This window comes from Mustela nivalis, assembly GCF_964662115.1.
Source record: "Mustela nivalis genome assembly, chromosome: 11".
In the NCBI taxonomy this organism is placed as follows: Eukaryota; Metazoa; Chordata; class Mammalia; order Carnivora; family Mustelidae; genus Mustela; species Mustela nivalis.
Window position 1 is genome coordinate 68,340,692 of NC_139030.1, and position 17,960 is coordinate 68,358,651.

The 17,960-nt window shown below is 53.0% G+C and overlaps 2 protein-coding genes across 17 annotated transcripts in view; one reads left to right on the plus strand and one right to left on the minus strand.

Annotated features, from left to right (window-relative positions):
* Window positions 1–17,960, plus strand: part of MTERF4 (mitochondrial transcription termination factor 4) — a 58,171-nt gene that overhangs the window by 18,626 nt on the left and 21,585 nt on the right. The window contains exons 4-5 of one of the 2 annotated variants that reach the window (XM_082689725.1): window positions 10,250–10,383; window positions 10,635–10,773. In XM_082689725.1, coding sequence (XP_082545851.1) covers window positions 10,250–10,383; window positions 10,635–10,773 — 273 coding nt within the window. Of the gene's footprint in view, window positions 1–10,249; window positions 10,384–10,634; window positions 10,842–17,960 lie in introns of those variants that run through there. The other variant, XM_082689724.1, reaches the window with a different exon arrangement.
* Window positions 1–17,960, minus strand: part of SNED1 (sushi, nidogen and EGF like domains 1) — an 84,287-nt gene that overhangs the window by 13,227 nt on the left and 53,100 nt on the right. For 12 of the 15 annotated variants that reach the window (XM_082689711.1, XM_082689703.1, XM_082689701.1 and 9 more), the window contains 10 exons: window positions 15,251–15,364; window positions 14,793–14,906; window positions 13,688–13,801; window positions 12,948–13,244; window positions 11,277–11,460; window positions 9,630–9,742; window positions 8,537–8,818; window positions 7,274–7,418; window positions 7,109–7,191; window positions 5,434–5,547 (listed from right to left, as the gene is read on the minus strand). In XM_082689711.1, the coding sequence (XP_082545837.1) occupies window positions 5,434–5,547; window positions 7,109–7,191; window positions 7,274–7,418; window positions 8,537–8,818; window positions 9,630–9,742; window positions 11,277–11,460; window positions 12,948–13,244; window positions 13,688–13,801; window positions 14,793–14,906; window positions 15,251–15,364 (1,560 nt within the window). Of the gene's footprint in view, window positions 1–5,433; window positions 5,548–7,108; window positions 7,192–7,273; window positions 7,419–8,536; window positions 8,819–9,629; window positions 9,743–11,276; window positions 11,461–12,947; window positions 13,245–13,687; window positions 13,802–14,792; window positions 14,907–15,250; window positions 15,365–17,960 lie in introns of those variants that run through there. The other 3 variants (XM_082689699.1, XM_082689709.1, XM_082689704.1) reach the window with 2 other exon arrangements.

Consider the following 17,960-nt stretch of genomic DNA (forward strand, 5'->3'; position numbering starts at 1 on the left):
CTCACTGCTCCTGGGGGGGGGGGTGTCCCGTGCTTGGGGACTTTTTAGTAGAACTAGGAACTTAGATTTAAGAATAAATATAAGCAAATTGTGAGTTTATATCAATAGTTAAGGGAAACACAGGCCTTTACTTCCTTGATTTTTAAAAAAATTAAAAAAAAATTTTTAAAAAGATTTTATTTGAGAGAGAATGAGTATTGGGGGGGAGGGGCAGAAAGAGAAGCAGACTCCCCTCTCAGCAAGGAGCACCACGTGGGGCCCGATCCCAGGAAGCTGAGATTATTGAGCGTCTGAAGGCAGATGCTCAACCGACTGGGCCACCCAGGCACTCTTTAACTTCCTTGATTTTATATTGTGTCTCTTTACACTGAAAATCTTTGTGACATTGATACAATTATTTTCATTACCCACAATGTACTTGTAACAGTTCTTAAAAATTACCAGCATTACTACAAGCATTAAGAGCCTTGAGTGCCACTTTAAATTTCTTGCAATCCTTGTAATAAGTTATTAGAATATATCCCTCTAGGAATGAATGACTAGAAGGCTATTTTTAAAATCACTTGAGATAACTTTTTCCTGTGTGGTTATGCCATCAACAGGATAAATGAGTTTATTGCAGTTTGTTTTCAATTTTTAGGTGTTGCTTTTTATGTGTGTCATGAAAAATTTTCTCCTTGGTTCTAAAATCTAAAATACAGAGATACATTCAGAGAAGTCTAGCATCCATCTCCATACTTTTACTTCCTTGTTCTTTCCTTCCTCATATAACCATTTTTTATTAGTTTTACTTCTTTTAAATACAAGAAAATAGGTATATTTATATTTCCCCTTCACCACTTTCCTATACAAAGGGGATACCCTAAACACTGTTCAGCACATGACATTTTAAAAACCATTTTGTTGAGGTAGAACTTAAATACCATATAATTCACCCATTTTAAGTTCTTAACATATTCAAAGACATGTGCACCCATTACAGTAGTCAATTTTGCAATGTTTTTTTTTTTTTTTTATCATTCTGGAAAGAAACTGCCTACTCTTTAGCTGTCACTCTCCATACCCTCACGCCCACCCTCAGTGCCAAGCAACCACTTATCTACTTCCTGTCACTGTAGATTTCCCTATTCTGGACTTCCATAAGAATGGAATCATATGGAGTCCTTTGTGACTAGCTTCTTATACTTATGATGTTTTCAAGGTTCATCTTATCTTACAGCCTGTGTCAGTACTTCATATGGTGGGATAATGTTCCATTGTGTGGATAGACCATGTTTTGTTTATCCATTCATCAGTTGGAGGACATTTTGATTGTTTCCATCTTTTGGCAATGGTGCATGATGCTATTACGAACATTCATGTACAAGTCCCTGTGTGGGCATCTGTTTTCATTTCTCTTGGGTATATACATACCTAGGAGTATATACCTAGGAATTTTCTGGGTCATATGATAACTCTGTGTTTAATTCTTTGAGGAATGACCAGACTCTTGTTTACCCCAAAGCAGTTGTACCACTCTGCATTCCTGCCAGCAGTGTTTGTAGTTCTAGCTTCTACATATCCTCACTGTGCTCGCTGCATCTCTTCATTCCAGCCATCCTAGCTGCTATGAAGTGGCATCTCACTGTGGTCTTGATTAGCATTTCCCTGATGACTGATGATGTCAGTAATCTTTTTCATGGGCTTCTTGGCCATTTGTGTATTCTCCTTGGAGAAACAAGTGTTCAGATACTTTGCCTATTTCTTAATTGGGTTATTTTCCTTTTATTCAGTCACATGAGTTACTTATATATTTTACATACAAATGTCTTTCAGGTATATGATTTGCATATATTTTCTCTCATTCTCTGGGTTGCCTTCTCACTCCCTGATGGCATCCTTTGAAGCACAAAAAGCTTTAAACAGTGTCTTTTTTTTCCCCCTCTTTTGTTGCTCATGCTTTTGGTATCATATCTAAAATCTTTTGCCACACTCAAGGTCATGAAGATTTACACATGTCTTTTCCTAAGAGTTTTATAGTTTTAGTTGTTAGATTTAGGTATTTGATCTGCTTTGAGTTTATTTTGTATATGGTGTGAGGTAGGGGTCTGATCTCAACAAGGGTCTTGGCCCCTTGTTGAGATCAGTTGACCACAGATGTATGGGTTTATTTCTTGACTCAATTCTATTCCATTTATCGTAAGTCCGTCCTTCTGCCAGTTTCTCACTGACCTGATTACCATTGCTTTGGAGTAAGTTTTGACAATAGGGGGTCAAATAGGACATGGAATTTAGACACTATAAACAATTGTCCAGAGATATTTTATGACAACCTTACAGAACATGGCAGTGTGCAGGGGTATTTAGAACCTGTGAGCCTGGGCCAGCAGTCCTCACTCTTTGTAACTGGGACACCAGGCTGCAGAGCCTGACTGATAATTTGTTCCACTCGTGGGCAGCTGAGGCCTGAAGCCTGCAGTTCCTGCAGCAGTGGGGTTTCTCCCAGGGCACTGCCCACTATAGCCTCACCCTGTGAAGTCAGCCCGCCTAAATCTGAGTTTGTTGTAACATGCATGCCCGTTAAAGTAAAAACAAAAACAAAAACAAACAAATAAAACAGAGATGGCTGTTTTGAACAGGGTAGGAGACAGGGATATGGCTGCAGTCTGGAGTGGTGGCAGTGGGTGGCTCCTATGTGACAATAAGTTACAGAGTAAAGAGGTTTTAGTTCTGCCCTTGCCTGCTGTTGGCCAAGGATGGAAACTACCTGCCTCTCTCTGGTGTCCAGGGGATAAAACCAGGAGAGTTCCAAAGCCCTTTTGGGGTGAGAATTGGGAAAAACATGAAGAATTTGACTAGTCTTAGTGTCCACTCCAGATCTCCATGGTGGCAGGTTATATATAATCTTGGGAACCCTCCTCCTCTCCATGAGCTACCATGAGCTGTGGCATTCCAAAGGTCCGGCCTTAACCTGGGGGTTGCTTGATGAGAAAACGCCAGTCAAGAGTGTTAATTGTGCTCTTTGGGTGTCTAGGGCTCTCTGGAGATCCTCCTTTCCATGAGAAAGAAAAGTCTAATAGCTCCCAGAGAAAACAGGCAGATATCCTACAAGGAAACAAGAGCAAGACTGACATGCATGGAGAGCAACACCGGACAGAAGATGACAAGGGAAGTGTTTGAAGAACTGAAGGTAGAGGAACTCTGAACCTCAAATTTTATACCCACTCCAATTGCCCTTCAAACGTGAGAGCTACTAAGTATTTTCAGGCAGATAGGTCCTCAAACATTTGGCCATGTAAAGTACCAATAAGTACTTTGATGGGACTTAATAAGATGATTGTAAACTTTTATAGAAGACCAAGAGCAGGTGACACTGAGGTCAAAGGGACGGCAAACCTCCCTAAACATAGTGCCATTGAAACCCCTGGTGTTGGCTCTAGGAAGTCCAAACAGTGGATCAGAGCAGTGGACCCAGAGCCTTTGGTCAATACCAGTGAAAGATGCTTGATTGTATCAGCATCCAAGAGACACAAATCCAGATCCCAAGGGGCACCCTTCACACCCATGCTGCTGACAGGATCTGGAAACCCAGCAAGATCAGGTCTGGAGAGACTGATTAACCACATCTCTTAATCATGGCTGGACAACTGTCAACTGATGTCCCCACTTAGAAAACAATTTAGTGTCTTCTTGTGACTGGGGCTTTCATACACCCTATGCCCTAGTATCTATATTGCACATGTGCCAGAAGACATATGTAAGAAGAACAGAGCGGCCCAGGGACCATCTGAGCTGAGCAGACAAGGCTGTGGTGAGGTTACCGGCAAACCAGATGCTCAGTTGGGAATAAGCGAGCTGCGTCCACATAGCAGCACTGATCAGCTTCACTGTAGACATGCAGCGAGAACACAGGTCAGGGAGGCTGGAAACAGCCAGGCTCTCACCTTGTAACAAGAAACCTACAGTTCAGGCATATGTGGATATGTAGCAAGAGCGCTCCTCCTCACTGCCCACCCTACAGCAGAGCAAAGGGACCGTAAACACGAAATCCAGGCTCGAGGTGAACAGGGGGACAACAGCAAGATACGAGTTCCTACTCATGTTCTAGTTCATGGGTTCCAGATCTAAAGGCCATCATCTTATCAAAAGCTAACTTAAAAAAAAATGCTAACTTAACTAAACTAAATAAAAGGTGCTGTCATAGACCCATATCAGATGTAACAGGAACAAAAAACCATGATTCACTGGGTGCACCTGGGGGCTGTTAATGACTTTTTTCCCCCTGCTTATCACCTAAAATCACTTTTGCCCATCCTCTGGTTAGCCTGCATCCCTTATGTTAGCAAACACTGCAGACTACAGGGACATCTGGGGCCAGTCTGGTACCACCTTGAACCTCTCCTTCAGAAGGCACCCAGGAGAGGTCATTCACATCCCACTAGTTCCTGAGTTTTATGAAATGAAATGTCTAATATTGGGGAGGGCTAACAACACAAACTGTACAATGAAACATGTGCTTTTCTCACTTATAAGGCAATGGCAACATGCGTGTCTTTACTCTGAACCCCACCTTAACTAACAGAATCATTCCCTGGCTCCATCCGACTCTTGCTGCTTGCTAGGGCCAGCCCTGGCTCCAGACCTTGCACCACGAGGGGAGCCTGCTGGCTGTGACTTTGCTGAGGCCACTGTCTGCCACCACACTCTCCAGTGCAGGTTCTCCTGATGCCTCTGTCCTTGGGTAGCCTGGGGCAGGTCTGCAGGTGGCATGTATCTTCAGATGGGCCATCCTGGGCACTTGGCTCACCCTTAGCGAGTATCCTGCCTTCCTTGTGGTCTGCTTGCTATGCGAGCAGAGTCTGAACCACTGGGTCCTAGAAGAACTGTCCCTGGAGGGCCAGAGCCCCAAGGGTTAGAGCGAGGAGGGAAGGTAGAGCCAGAGTCTGAGTTGGTGTAAGGAACACATGCCCAAAGGGGAAATGCTGCACCCTGCAGGGGTGGGTCTCCCCAGACAGGCCCATGCCCCTTGTGCCCAGCAAGGCCCTGCTGGCCCTGTACACCGAGCATGGGTCTGTCTGGCCACCTTTGTATGGAACACAGTCAGTGGCTGCCTCTCCATGTCCACCGTGTCCTGCCATATATCTCCTCTGTGGAGAGGTACGGGGTGAGCTCAGCTTTACGTGGAGGGAAGGAAGGGCCATCTCTGCAATGGAGGGCCAGTCCCTCCAAGGCAGTCCTGGATAGTCTGGGGGGCTCTGCTTTCCAGTCTTGTTCCTTGTCTGTAAAAGTGTCGTCTGGTTCACCCCACCCTTTCCAGAATGATGAGCTTGGTTGCTCCTTGGGCAGCTCTCAGTCTGCCACTTCTTCACTATGGGTGCCCCCCCCGCCCCCACCTACGGCCCTTAAGGCCCCCCTAGGATGGTCAGCTCTGGAAGTCCACACCTGCTGACTTACTTTCCCCATCCTTGTCAATGCGGTGTTCAGGAAGCTGGAGGGCCAGGCTGACCTGTTCAGGCACCTGCTTTGGGTCTTCCTCCATGTTTTCAAGCTGCACCGGAGCCGTGGGTTCTAGGAGAAATCAAAATGTTCCAGTGTGCTGACCCCAAAGCTTGCTGCCTCATGCCCAGGATTGTTCTTGGGCTGCCTTCTAGAGCTGCTTCTCTCCCTGGGGCTATAGAGATTGCTGTGGTAAGGGCTCGGTGTGGCCCATTCATTTGCTGACCATCCCCACCATTGGGGCAGAGTCCCCTGGGCCCCAGAGCTGCCTTCAGCAGGATAGCTTTTCTCCAGGTGGGGGTCAGCCCTAACCCTCCTGCTGAAACTCAGAGCTGCTTTGGTGAAGGTCACTGGTGGCCTGAGCCGGGGCGAAATGTCCTATCTGATCCAATGGCCCTATCCTTCCAGGTGGCTGATGCTGTGCTATCCTTCTTAAGGTCAAATTCCACTCTCTGCTCCCTCCACCCCTGCTTCTTGGGGCTGTGGTACCTCTTCCCTTTACATCTACCCTCAGGCAGACCTTGCACTTGGCCAACCCTAAATGCAAGTCAGCTTCTCTGTGGGGTCCCTGCCTGCGCGCTTGGGCTTTTTATGATTGCTTCTGTGGCTTTAGGAGGGTGTCTGGGTCACAGCCCAGCCTTCGTAGCTTCCTAGACACCTCTTCCTGGTCATCATGTCTGATGAGCCCTTCTGCTCCTTCTCTGCTGGTCACAGGGGCTTCACTGCTCCCACCTGCTCATCACTGTCCCTTTTCTTCTCTGGCCTGGAAATGTTTGTGCTGGTTGAGAATTCTCACTAAACTGGTAATTAGGTTCTGTGCCAGGGAATTCTGTGAGAACAGGACCTGGTTTACTGGGGAGGATGAGGCCTGGGCTGCCCTGCCTAGGGTCCTAAGGGCCTTGAGAGCAGGGACAGCCCATGGGCATGCAGCTTCTGGCCTGCTGTGCCACAGTCTTGGGGAATACCTTCTAGCCCAACCCCTCCTGCTAAACCATGTGGGAAGGGGCCAGGCCATCTCAACACAGCGCTCATGCCCTGCGGTGCTAGGGCTAGGCAGAGTGGCCCTCTGGTCTGCCACAGGTGGTCCATTAGTTCAGGTTGAGCAGGATCTGAACCTGGGACACAGTCTCTTAAGTGATGGAGAGGTGCAGTCTGTAGACTGTAACATGCGTGCGAATCACTTGGCTTCTTATTAAACACAGATTCCAACTGCACAGCTCTGGGTGGGATCCTGCCCATCTAGAAGCCCCGTGGGTGAGGCTTGTGCTGCTGGTCCGAGGACCTCACTTTGAGTAGCAAGGAGTTAGATGGTACTGCGTTCTCTAGCTTCCTGCTCGCTAAGCTACACTGGGACTCCTGACTTGGCAAGTCCAGCTTCTGCGCCTCAAACCTCCTCCTGACCCTGAGCCCTGCCAACAGCCTGCACTTCAAACCATTCTGGCATATCGGGATGGCCCCTGTGAGCCTGTGCAGATGCAAGGGCCTACGTTTTGCTGCGTCCCTGTTGGAGGTGGTATCGGGTGCTTGGGGTGGTCTTTAAGCCCAGGTGCTAGGGGCCTCATCCCTCATCATGCTGGGGACATGGGCCTGAGGAGGTGGCAGTGAGGCCCCTGAGGCTGGCCGAGGCACTCACGCGATCTCACGGTGACCGATTTGCCAGGCGAGCCCCCAAACTTGGCACTCACTCGCCCTCTGCCGTCCACCAGCTCTGAGAACCTGCCAAGGGAGTCACCATGGGTCACCGCCACAGAGTGCGTGCCTGGGGCCACGCGCTCTAGGGGGATGGCCGAGGCTGCACCTGGGGGCCGGGGTCTGGGTTTCAGGCGCGTCGCGGTCACTGAGCAGGCGCAGCTCTGGCAGGCGTGCGGGCGGGGGTCTGTTTCTGAGCACTCGGGGATGCAGTCCCTCCCTGTGCCAGCGTCTGTCAGCGCCGTCCCTCGAGGCTGCAGGTGGGTGGGAGGAGTAGGTGGCTGCATGAGGCTGGTCCCGCCAGGCCTCTTAGAGGGGAACACTGGAGACGGTGTGTGTGGCCCCGAGGCCTCTTGCTGGCTTTGGGGACCTCGTGGGTTTGTCGCTTTCTAGCAAGCCCAAGCCCTGCTCCCTGCCCACCCCTGCATCCCATCCCAGGAGTCAGAGGGCCGGGATCTCCACCTACAGGGCATGGCCAGCCACTCAGACCTGACAGGACACCCCACATGCCCAGAGAGTGAGGATTAGGCTTCTCTGTGGGTCCTTGTCTCCTAACTGTGCCCCCAGCCCTCCCTTGGGCAGCTATGGCTGCAGCTGCATAGGGTCTGACCCTCTTGCATGGTGCCTGTGTATCTGCTCTTGAGGATTCTGTTCTGCCCCAGCCACTATCTGCCTCCCTGCACACTTGTTTCACCCCATTGCCCTCTCCGCAGCGTCCGTCCAGATGCACCCTCTCCCTACAGCACCTTCTCTGGGCTCCAGCATGGCAACAGGGTCATGCAGGACCTGCTAGGACTCCTTGGGCCTCCAGTGTGCTGGAGAGCAAACCACATCCTTAGTGTGGCCTGAGGCTCTGTGCTCCTCAGCTGTTTCCTCCCTTTGTGTGTCCACGTGGGTCTCCCTTCCTACCTCTCCCAGGCTACCCCTCCCCATGCCCATCCTGACCCTCTCTCCCATCTTTCTGTCCAGAGGCTCCTTGTGGGTCAGGCCTGGCTGCGAGGCCACTCCCTGGGGACAGGGTGAGGAGGGATATGCTTATGTTTACAAATTCCTAGTGCATGGACCCTGCACTGACCGTGAATTCCTTCCCCACTGATTTTCATACCCCCAAATTCTCCCGTGTGAGCACAGTCCTGCTTTGTGGTTGTCTGATGTTCCTGGGGTGGTGTCGCCCATGAGGGTCCTGGGGCTGAGCTGTCTCCTGGGCAAGGATGCCACACCCCAAGGAGGGCAGCCCAGCCTGCTGTTCTGGGGGCCCACAGTGAGCATGAGGGGCTGGGCCACCTTCATGGCCCCGTCAGTCCTGAACAGACCACAGGGCCTGGCCTGTGTGCCGTCCCTGCCCCACCATCGCTGGCAGGGCCATACTTACAGGTGATGATGTAGAGGTGAGCAGGCTCACTGTGCAGTTGGTCACCCTCAGCACTCTGCACGGCAGTCACCGATAGCTGGTAGCGCCGTCCTGGCAGCAGGTCCCGCACCGTGTAGGACGTCAGCTTCCCGTTGGGGACATAGCGGCTCTTGGTGCTCTGGCTGGTGGTCACATTGATGACATACGCCTCCAGCAAGGTACTGGGAGTGGGGATGTCCCAGACCACATGGGCAGAGGTGGCTGTGACTCTGGCGGCTGTCAGGTTGGCTGGTGGCAGGGGCCCTGATAGGCATGGAGCAGGGAAGGGAGGTGAAAGGGACCACCACCAAGTTTAAAGATCTGACACGACTGCTGAAGTCTCCTAGAAGCCCCGTGTGGTCATGATGGACAACGTTACAGTCCTAAAGGGTGGTGTAGAGGGGTGTTTGCAGTAGCACCTCCTTCTGCCCGAGAGACTCCCCAGCATGCTGCCAGGAAGAAGCCACGGAGGCCCCAGGCCTGTGCAGCCTATCAGCGTCTTCTCCTTTTGATTGTCTAAGCCTGGCCATGTGCACCCTCCTCTGGGGTGTGGGAGGGGGCCAGGCAGGCAGGGAGTGGGCCAGGGTCCCAGCACTCAGGGTCAGTGCCAGGACTTAAGCCGGCCCTCACCATACTCCCCCACCCTGCCATGGGCTGTCCATGTGCCTACCCTAGCTGGGCTGTCCTGGAACCTGGAACCTAGACTCTGCCCAGATCTTTCCTCCTTACCACACACCCCCTTTGTTCACAGGTCCCTCTGGTGTGGACAACATGACACACTGGCCCCCTCCATGTTGGGGTGGGAGGGGTGGTAAGGGCCAGGCCTCCTCCCCACCAGATACCCTGAAGACCAGAGAGTGGACACTGTGGGCATTCACCCACATGCCCTCTGGCCTTTTGCCCAGGAGCCTTTGGGTGCTGGATAGACACCCAAGCAGAGGACTTCCTGGGACACCTGCCCTTCCTGGCACCTGTGGAAGGGACCTGTGGGGTGCCAGGGCCACTTTGGTAGGATTTGGCTGGAGGGAGGTGAGAGCTTGCAAAGGTCCCACAAGACCTGAGGTTGTGTACTCACGAGTCCACACGTGCAGTGGGGTCGAGGCCAGGCTCTCAGTGGGAGGCTCCTGTCCCCCAAGCCCACTGAGGGCAGTCACCTGGATGGTGTATCTCCTTCCTGGCAGCAGGGACCTGTGGGTGGGAGGGCAGGGCGAGGCTCCACTGCCAGACTGTAACTGCTTCCACACAGGTGGGCCTAGCTGTGGGTGATCCTGCAGGTGGCCTCCTGAATGACCAGATTTGTGGCCTGAGACCTGTGGGTTCCTCACATGGGAACTACTCCCTGATCTGTATCTGTCTAGTACAGGGCAAGGATCAAGATGGCTCACACCTGCCCAGGATGGCTGTGGTGCAGAGGCCGGTGTTCAGGCAGGAGAGGCCAGAAAAGGGCACTTGGATCACTATGCAGAAGAGGGTCAAGGAGCAGACCTCACTGCCCTCCTGCAGGGCCCTTGGCAGGAGTTCCCAGCAGAGTTCCCAGCACCCTCGTGCATGAGAGGACCTCGCTGCCCCCACAGCTCTGTGCAGTGTGGTTCATGCTAAGTACCCATTTCCTCCTGGGTACCCTGAATTGACAACAGGTGGGGGTGCCCCATGCCCAGCCCCCGATAAAAACCCTGGGTGCTGCATCTCTCACAGGCTTCCCTGAAGACAGCACCTCACACATCGTCATGCCTGCTGGTGGCCTGTGTGACTCCATGGAGAAGGGCCCTGGAAGCTCACCCCTGGCCCCCCGACTTCTCCCTTCCTGTGCGTTGCACTGTTTCTCTCTTGTGAGTCCCAGCTTGGAGCACAGCCTCTGCTGAGTTTGGGGGGGGCCCTAGTGGGTGGTCCTGAAGACCCTGACTCAGTCACCAGGGCCTCATGTGTGTTTTTGTCACACCAGTCCTTGGAAGTGGGCAGTCCCCACAGAGCAGACCTGGGCGTCTGCGGTCAGAGACACAGCTGACTAGGTGGGGGTTTCTTCAACTGGCAGGTACAGATACCCCAGCCAGTCTCCCTCCCCCACTCTCCTGTCTTCCAGCACCGCCCTCCAGCAGGTGTCAGAAGCCTCCCTGGCTGGCGAACCCGAGTGGGTTGAGGCTGTGAAGTCTGAGCCTTCACTGTGGGGCCATTCCAGCATTTACTTCAATCCTCAGCCAGTCTCAATGACTGATGTTCATGTGAGTTGTATTTACTTTGTAGTTTTGTTGTATTTGTAATAAGTAAACATAAGATGTTTACATGCCTACTTTAAGGTTCTAACGTACAATTTGAACAATATAAAAATTTAAGACAAGTGTAGGGGTGCCCTGTGTCTCCCTTTCAGAGGGGCCTGCGTGACTCCGGCTGGGATAGCCCTGTACCACTCTCTGGGTGGCTTGGTCTCATTATCTGTGCGGGAGGCATGAACCCCAAGTTTTAGAGTGTCCCTGTTTTGTTGGGCACTTTCAAACACCTGTCTGGTAGCAACTGTGATGGGGAGAGGCAGGACTAAGGGCTGAAACAAAGGGGGTCTCTGCTTGTTAGGGCTGAGCGGGTGCTTGTGAAACACAGGAGGCACACACACACCCCTGCTTCTCAAGGCGGGCGGGGAAGGTGGGGAACAGCAGGGGAGGGGCACAGAGGGAGAAGGGAGGAAGTCCTAGAGCCCAGAGGGAAGGGAAGACCGGCTCCCTGCTCTTACCCAAATGTGAACCTGTCCACACTCTTGTCCATATCAGTGGATTGGTCCTCCTGGGCCTCAGGATGCTGGATGGACACACGGACGCCACTGACAGTGGCATGACGGATCCTGTGCAGAGCCCACCGCACTGAGATGGTGCTGGCTGTCACATTGGTGACCTCGAGGCCCTCAACTGGGCGGGGTCCTGGGGGGCAACAGGCCCCTTAGCTGGTGGTGGCACCTCCTCACTCTGGGGGAGGGCAGGTGCTTGAGACCATGAGACAGGACTTAGGAAGTGTGCTGGGTGGGGGGTCACCGAGAGGGGTCCAAGTGAGGCACTGACCCATCTGGGCTTGCTGGCTGCGGCCTTCAGCCACAGAGGGACTAGGGTCAACCAGATAGGCTCCTGCCTGGGGTAGGGGTACAGGCAGCTTCACCAGAGGACTGCGATCTTGAGGCCATGGGGTGGGGCCCTTGGGACACATGAACCATGGGACCTCCTTTTTCTTTCCCCTGGCTGTTCTGGTTGCACTGACAGTGAATATTTGGGCGATGCTGCAGCCTACTGAGGATAAGAGCTAGGGAAATCTTGGGCTACTATGGGGAAGGGTCTGGGTAGAACACAGGAGCCAGGAGGGGAGCCCTTGTTTCCTGGCAGCACAGTGCTCAGTCCAGTGGGCAGCATCCCTCCTGCCCACCCTGGTCTCCTGGGGAGACCCCACTCTCACTCTGATGGTGGAGGGGTAGGGATGCCATTTCTTTCTAAAGCCAAGCTCAGGCAGAGCCCACTCTGCCCCACAAGCTTGCTCTGGTCCTCCTGCTGGTCTAGGTGCATTCTCAGTGCCTCTTAGCTGGCCTTCCCATCACACACCTCTCCTGAGTCTCTCATCTCATCCCTTGCTTGGACTTCAGTGTCCTCAGGGTCAGTGTCTGGCTCAGGCTGGCAGGTGATACCCGGGCACCTTCCTCCTTCCATGAAGTTTCTGTCCATGCCTCTGAGCAACCTGGCCTCCCTCCTTTCCTGGGCATGAGTCCCCATTGGTGGGTCCTGGCTGTCTGGCTTCACAGTGCTCTTGGGGATGGCCCTGCCTGCCTGCTTTGACCTGCGCTAGTACCTGGTGTGGTGGGAGCAGAGCCGCTGTGTGCTGGCTATGCTCTGAACCCCTACCAGCTGCCCTCATGGACCCTCCATGCTGCCCAGGGGACCACTGCCTCATGCATGGTCCTTCCTCCAGCCTCCAGCACCCCCTTCCACAGTCTCCCATGCCTACCTGGCCTCTACCTACCATAGGTTTCTCTCTGTGGGGGACCAGGCCCTCCCCTGTAGATCCCAGAAGCAGATGGGCCAGGTAAGGCCCCCAAGGCCTCCCTAGACTATGCTTCCCCCTCCTGTGCAGCTGCACCCCCAGAGGCATCTGCCCTGGCAGCCCCCTTCCCTAAAACTGCCACCAATACACTCTGTCCCCACCCCCTCAGAGTTGCTGTCTCCCTCCTCAGCATGTTGGGGTGACCTCCTGGGTGCCTTGCTTGTCCCTTTGGCACCCCCCCCCAGCATGGGCTGGCCCCTGGCAGGTGCCTTCTTGGGGAGCCCCCCAACTTCTCTCATGGCCTCACTCCTAAGGCATGGCGCTTTGGGGCCCTGGCCAGTGTGCCTCTCCTGGTGGCCCCAGGCACATCCAGGTGGGCACTCACGTGTGCGGGTCAGTAGCAGCACTGGCCTGCTGATGTCATTCTTGTTGTTGGCATTGCGCTTGACCGAGAACACAGAGATGTTGTAGGCTCTGCCGGCTGCAAGGGCGTGCAGCTGGTGCGAGGAGTGGCTCCGGTCTACAAAGTCTGTGCGGCGGTAGGCACCATCTGAGGATGTGTAGGTAACTGCGTAGCCATCGAGCATCTGCCTGGCGGCCCGACCTTCAGGTGGACGCCAGGAGATGGAGACCCCACTCTCTTCCACTTGCTCCACCTTGAGGGCCGTTGGTGGGAAGAGCTCTTCAGGGTTTCCGTCAAGAACAAGGGAGGGGTGGTCAGCTGTCAGCCACAGAAACCCTGGCCCCCAGCCAGGCGTCTCACCTGGTGGCTCTTGGGCCTGTCCTCCCAGGGTGGAGGTGGGCAACTGCTGGTGGGGAGCCTGCTCCTGTTGCCACAATGGGCCGTTTTACCTGGTCTCTGGCCAGTGCCTCCTGGAGGGCCTCATGAGTGTGTGCGCAGGTGACTGCCTTTGCCCTCCATGGCGGTGTGTGTGCCTGTGACTGTATTTATGGCTCCTGGGCAGTTCTATACCCCTTCCTGCTGCTTGGGCAGAGCCCACTAAGCGACTGCCTACACACTTTGCCCTGGGGGTGCTCAGAACTTTGACCTGTCCCCTGAGGGGTCTGTGCCCTCTGAGGGAGGAGGGAGGTCCACCCACTGCGCTGGCACCTTTGCCACCTCACCTTTGGCACAATCCTTGCCCGTGTAGCCCACTTTGCAGGTGCAGCTGTGGGACCCATTGCTGGCCAAGCAGTAGCCGCGGCCCCCACAAGGGCTGGAGAAGCAGGGGTCACTCACTGGGGAAGAGGAAAGGAGCAGTGAACACTGGGGCCTTACCCGCTCCCCCAGCAGGACCCTTGCTGTTAGGGGCAACAGGTCCTTCCTGTGTGGGTGTGTTTGTGGGGTGGATGTGGCTGGAACCATCGCAGGAAGCGATCTGAAGAGGTGAGGGAGGGGCTGCTCTCTGAGGGGAAATGCAGGGCTTGCGGAGGTCTCACCGGGAGGCTGGGCACGTCATCCTACCACTACTCCCAAGCCAAGGTAGCCTGGTAGGTGGTGACTCAGGGTGGGGTGAGCACAGGGCTGGCCTCTTCTGGGGAACAACTGGCAGCCAGGGCAGCCTCCCTCTGCACTGGGGCTGTGGGCATCGAGAGGACCTGAGCTCCCCAGGCCAGGGCCAGGACCCGCAGGTTCCCAGTGAAGCAGTGGAGCCCCCTTATCACTGTCATGGCCACTAACTGTGTTCTAGGTGCGCTCGTACCTACCCCAAGCTTGTACAGTGAGACTCCTTGGCCACAAATGGCCCCCATGGTGCTTATGCCAGGGCTACCAGCACCCACAGTCCCTGGGCCTAAGACCTCACCCCCAGCAGAAACTTCACCAGCCCAGCAGCCTTGCACAGCCCACACAGCCACACAGTGCCGTGCTGCCAGTCAAGCCCAGCATCAGGGCTAGAACAGAACCTGCCCCTGGGACACTACACACCCATCCTAGGAGGAGAGCTGAGACCAGCAAATTGAAGAGACAGTTGCAGAGAGTTGCAAGTCCTATAAAGAAGGAAAATGGGCAGAGAATTCCCAGGTGTAAGGAGAGGTGGGCACTGGGACGCTGGGGCTGCAGTGAGTTCCGCCCACCCAGGCTGACCATGGAGCCAGCCTTGTCTTTTGGGGTGAAGTGGGGCCATTGGAGGGACAAGTGCAAGAGGTGGGTAGCTAGCATCAGGGGACCCAGCAGAGGACTGAGTAAGGGGCCTCTGGAGGAACTGGGGCTTGGCCTCTGCCTCCCTACCTGTCTCACAGTGGTAGCCGAAGAAGCCCTCTGGGCAGACGCACAGGTAGGCCCCGCCACCGTTCTCACACCGGCCTCCGTGCTGGCAGGGGCTGGAGTGGCAGCCATCCACCTCTGGAGAACACCCAGAGAGTTGGCCAGAGCCGCCAGGGGGTGTCTGGGGGAGGGAGGAGAGGATAGCGGGAAGAAGGGAAGGGGGATCGAGGAGAGATGCCAAGGAGAGATGCTGGGGCGGGGGGGGGGGGGCGTTGCTGGGGAAATCCCCCTTAGCCTTGGAGCGCCCTTCCCAGGGTCCCTTCCCCTGGGGGGCCTGTCCAGCTGGGCCAGGGGCCCAGCCATTTCCCTCTGCTCGCTGAGCGGCCCAGGGTCTATGCTTGTTGAAAACAGGGTGTCCAGGGCATCACGAATATGGGTGCGGGCCCAGCCACTCAGGGGACCCACCCAAGCACAGCGCCTACCTGTCTCGCAGTGGACTCCAGTGAAGCCTGCAGGGCACTGGCAGACAAAGGCCCCTGGGAGGTCCCTGCAGGAGCCTCCATTTCTGCAGGGTTGTGCTTGGCACTCATCTGTCTCTGCAGAGACAGGGGCACTTGTTTGTCTCTGCAGAGACAGGACAGGAGGCTGCAAGGCCCTACACAGACTCCAGAGAGGTGGGACACAGGTCCCACATGGCCGTACACAGGGCTGCATAGAGCCCTGCGTGGGCTCTATGTGGACCTCCAGGGACCTCCACAGCCACCAGGATTTCATGTGTGCTCTGAGGCTTTAGCCTGACGCCCACCCTCTCCACTGTCCACCTGACAAGGGCCCTACCCCCAGGTCACTCCCGCATTTCACTGTCCAGGCTTCTCAGGGGCCTGGGCACATTCTAGGTCTGGCTCTCCCTGGAGCAGGGTCTCTGTCTCAGGGCTTAGAGCCCTACCCAGGTGTGCGGGGTACAGGGCTCACCCACCAGTGTACCACACAGGCCTCCTCTCCCTCTGCTGGATTGGAGCACAGGGCCAGGAGTCAGGGTATGACTCTCTCCACCCCACCTCCTCTAGCCCTGGGGCGGAGGCTGCAGAAGGCAAGAGGAGGTCAAGGTCAGCTTCCTCAGCTGGGCTGTCAGTCTCCCTGGGGAGGTGGAGGCTGAGATGTTTGTAAAGAGTGCAGGCTGTGCTGGGCCAGGCAGTCTGGGGGAGGGGTGGGTTGGAGTAGCGCCCTGCCCTCTTACTGGAGCACAAATGGCCTCCTTCCTGTGCTGTGAAGCAGGAGCCCCCATGCAGGCGTGGGATGCACACTCATAAGCTTCTGAGAGGGGAGCCCCGGTTTATAGGCACCAGGAGAGACCCCAAGAATAAAGCGGTGTTGTGACTGGAGGCACATTTACTGGATGTAAATTAGCTTTGTTCTGAGGAACCGGATACAATTGTCAGCACTCCTCAGCGCCCAGAGAGACCGAAAGACCCTGGAGAGGAAGGGTTGGGCAGTGGGCCCCCGGGTGGTGCTCATTATGACCTCGAGGGCTCTCATAGAGCGTGCAGGACTTTACTCTGTGGCTGGCAGGTGGCCAGGCCCCATCTTGCCAATTCACATGCAGCTACCACATATGAGCCCAGTACCTCTGGGGACAAGGATACTTTAGGATATTTGCCACAGGCTTGTTTTGCATTTTAAACTGGGAATTGGGCTCTGGAATTCCAAGTGTTCAATTTAGAAAAGTTGAATTTTAATGCTTAAAATGTAACAAAATAAATGGTAGTAAGTAAGACACCCAGGAGCTAGAGTGCTTACTATCTCGTCAGGTCAAATGCACTTCCATGTCCCTTGTGATGCGGATTTTGGGGCTTATGATGTCTTTGCCTCTTTAGTATTTCAAATTTCATGAATTACCTGAACAATGTATGGTTTTGTTTTTGCTATTTATGAATTTTATTAAAAGGATATAGTGATAAATGTATTCTCCTCTCACTGAAAATGATATTAATGAGCTATCTCCATGCTGTCGGCAGGGGGGTGGGGGTTCCCTGTGTGAACACAACAGTAATAGTCAGCATCCATAGTGGGAGTCTCTTGTACTCTGTCCATTCTCGATTGCTGGCATTTGGGTTTGTTTTAGACTTTTTTGTTATTATTTTTTTAAAAAATGATTTTATTTCCTTTCATAGCTCCTGGTATAAATGTGCTCATTTTCTTAGATTTAAACCTAGAAGTGGAATCTCTGGGACACAGTTTCTATGCATGGTCAAATTGATAGGCAGATTACCAAGCCCTTTTCAAAGTGTTTCTTTTTTTTTTTTAATAATTTTTTTAAAATTTTTTATTTTTTATAAACATATATTTTTATCCCCAGGGGTACAGGTCTGTGAATCACCAGGTTTACACACTTAACTCAAAGTATTTCTATCAATTTATGCTTCCTCCAGCAATTTATAAGCAATCCTGTTGATCCACATTACCACCAGTAGATGGCTTTCTAGACTTCTGCAGTTTTGTCAACTGAATGCACATCCCTGTGCTTTTGATTTGCATTTCACTGATTACTAATATTTCTCTTGGCTATTTTTTGTTGGCTTTATTATCTCCTCTTCCATGAAAGGCCTCCTCAGTGTTTTGCTGATTTTCCTACTGGGTTTTCTTTTCTTATTGACTCATAGAGTTCTTTATATATTCTTGAAACCAGTCTCATATGTATGTATGTATATGTGTGTGTATGTGTATGTGTATATATATACATATATATGTATATATATATAATTTCTTATATAGTCAAGTTTTGTGCATTTTTTTCTTTTATAGTTAGTGCATTTTTTGTGGCTTAAGAAATCTTTCCTTATCCCAAGGCCAAAAAGATACCACATAAAATTTTGTAGTTTTAGGGGTGCCTGGGTGGCTCAGTGGGTTAAGCCTCTGCCTTCGGCTCAGGTCATGATCCCAGGGTCCTGGGATGGAGCCCCGCATCTGGCTCTGTGCTCAGCGGGGAGCCTGCTTCCTCCTCTCTCTCTCTCTGCCTGCCTCACTGAATACTTGTGATCTCTTTCTGTCAAATAAATAAATAAAATCTTTAATAAAAAATTTTTGTAGTTTTAGAAAAACATTTAAGTCCTTAATTAATCTGGAATGAATTCTTGTGTGTGGTGAAGAGTAGGGAACAATGTGATATTTTTCTAAATGCATAACCATTTTATT